The sequence below is a fragment of the Eimeria mitis genome, genomic scaffold (assembly GCF_000499745.2).
Source record: "Eimeria mitis Houghton genomic scaffold, Emh_scaff3, whole genome shotgun sequence".
NCBI classification, from domain to species: domain Eukaryota; phylum Apicomplexa; class Conoidasida; order Eucoccidiorida; family Eimeriidae; genus Eimeria; species Eimeria mitis.
In genome coordinates, this window is record NW_013571342.1 from 1,521 (window position 1) to 1,826 (window position 306).

At 56.2% G+C, this 306-nt stretch overlaps 1 protein-coding gene across 1 annotated transcript in view; it reads right to left on the reverse strand.

The window, feature by feature from the left end:
- Positions 1-306, reverse strand: part of EMH_0026350 (uncharacterized protein) — a gene marked incomplete at both ends in the record, with an annotated part of 5,737 nt that overhangs the window by 1,048 nt on the left and 4,383 nt on the right. The window contains one exon of the mRNA XM_013497874.1: positions 1-128. Coding sequence (XP_013353328.1) covers positions 1-128 — 128 coding nt within the window. The remainder of the gene's footprint in view (positions 129-306) is intronic.

Here is a 306-nt window from a genome sequence, read left to right on the forward strand (position 1 = left end):
TGCAGCAGCAGCAGCAGCAGCAGCAGCAGCAGGAGGGCCCGATAGCTGCACTGTCCATGCTGTGGGGGAGACGGAGACAGCTGCATGAGGAGACACTTTGCGTTCAATGGCCTTCAGTGTCTCCAGTCCTGCAGCAGCAACAGCAGCAGCAGCAGCAGCAGCAGCACGAATAGCAGCAGCAGCAGCAGCAGCACGAATAGCAGCAGCAGCACTTATACTATGTATTGCTGTGCCTCCTAGGGGTGGTTTATAAAAACTTGAGTTGAGCTGAGGTGTATGTACACCCCGCAGCAGCAGAGCTCACCA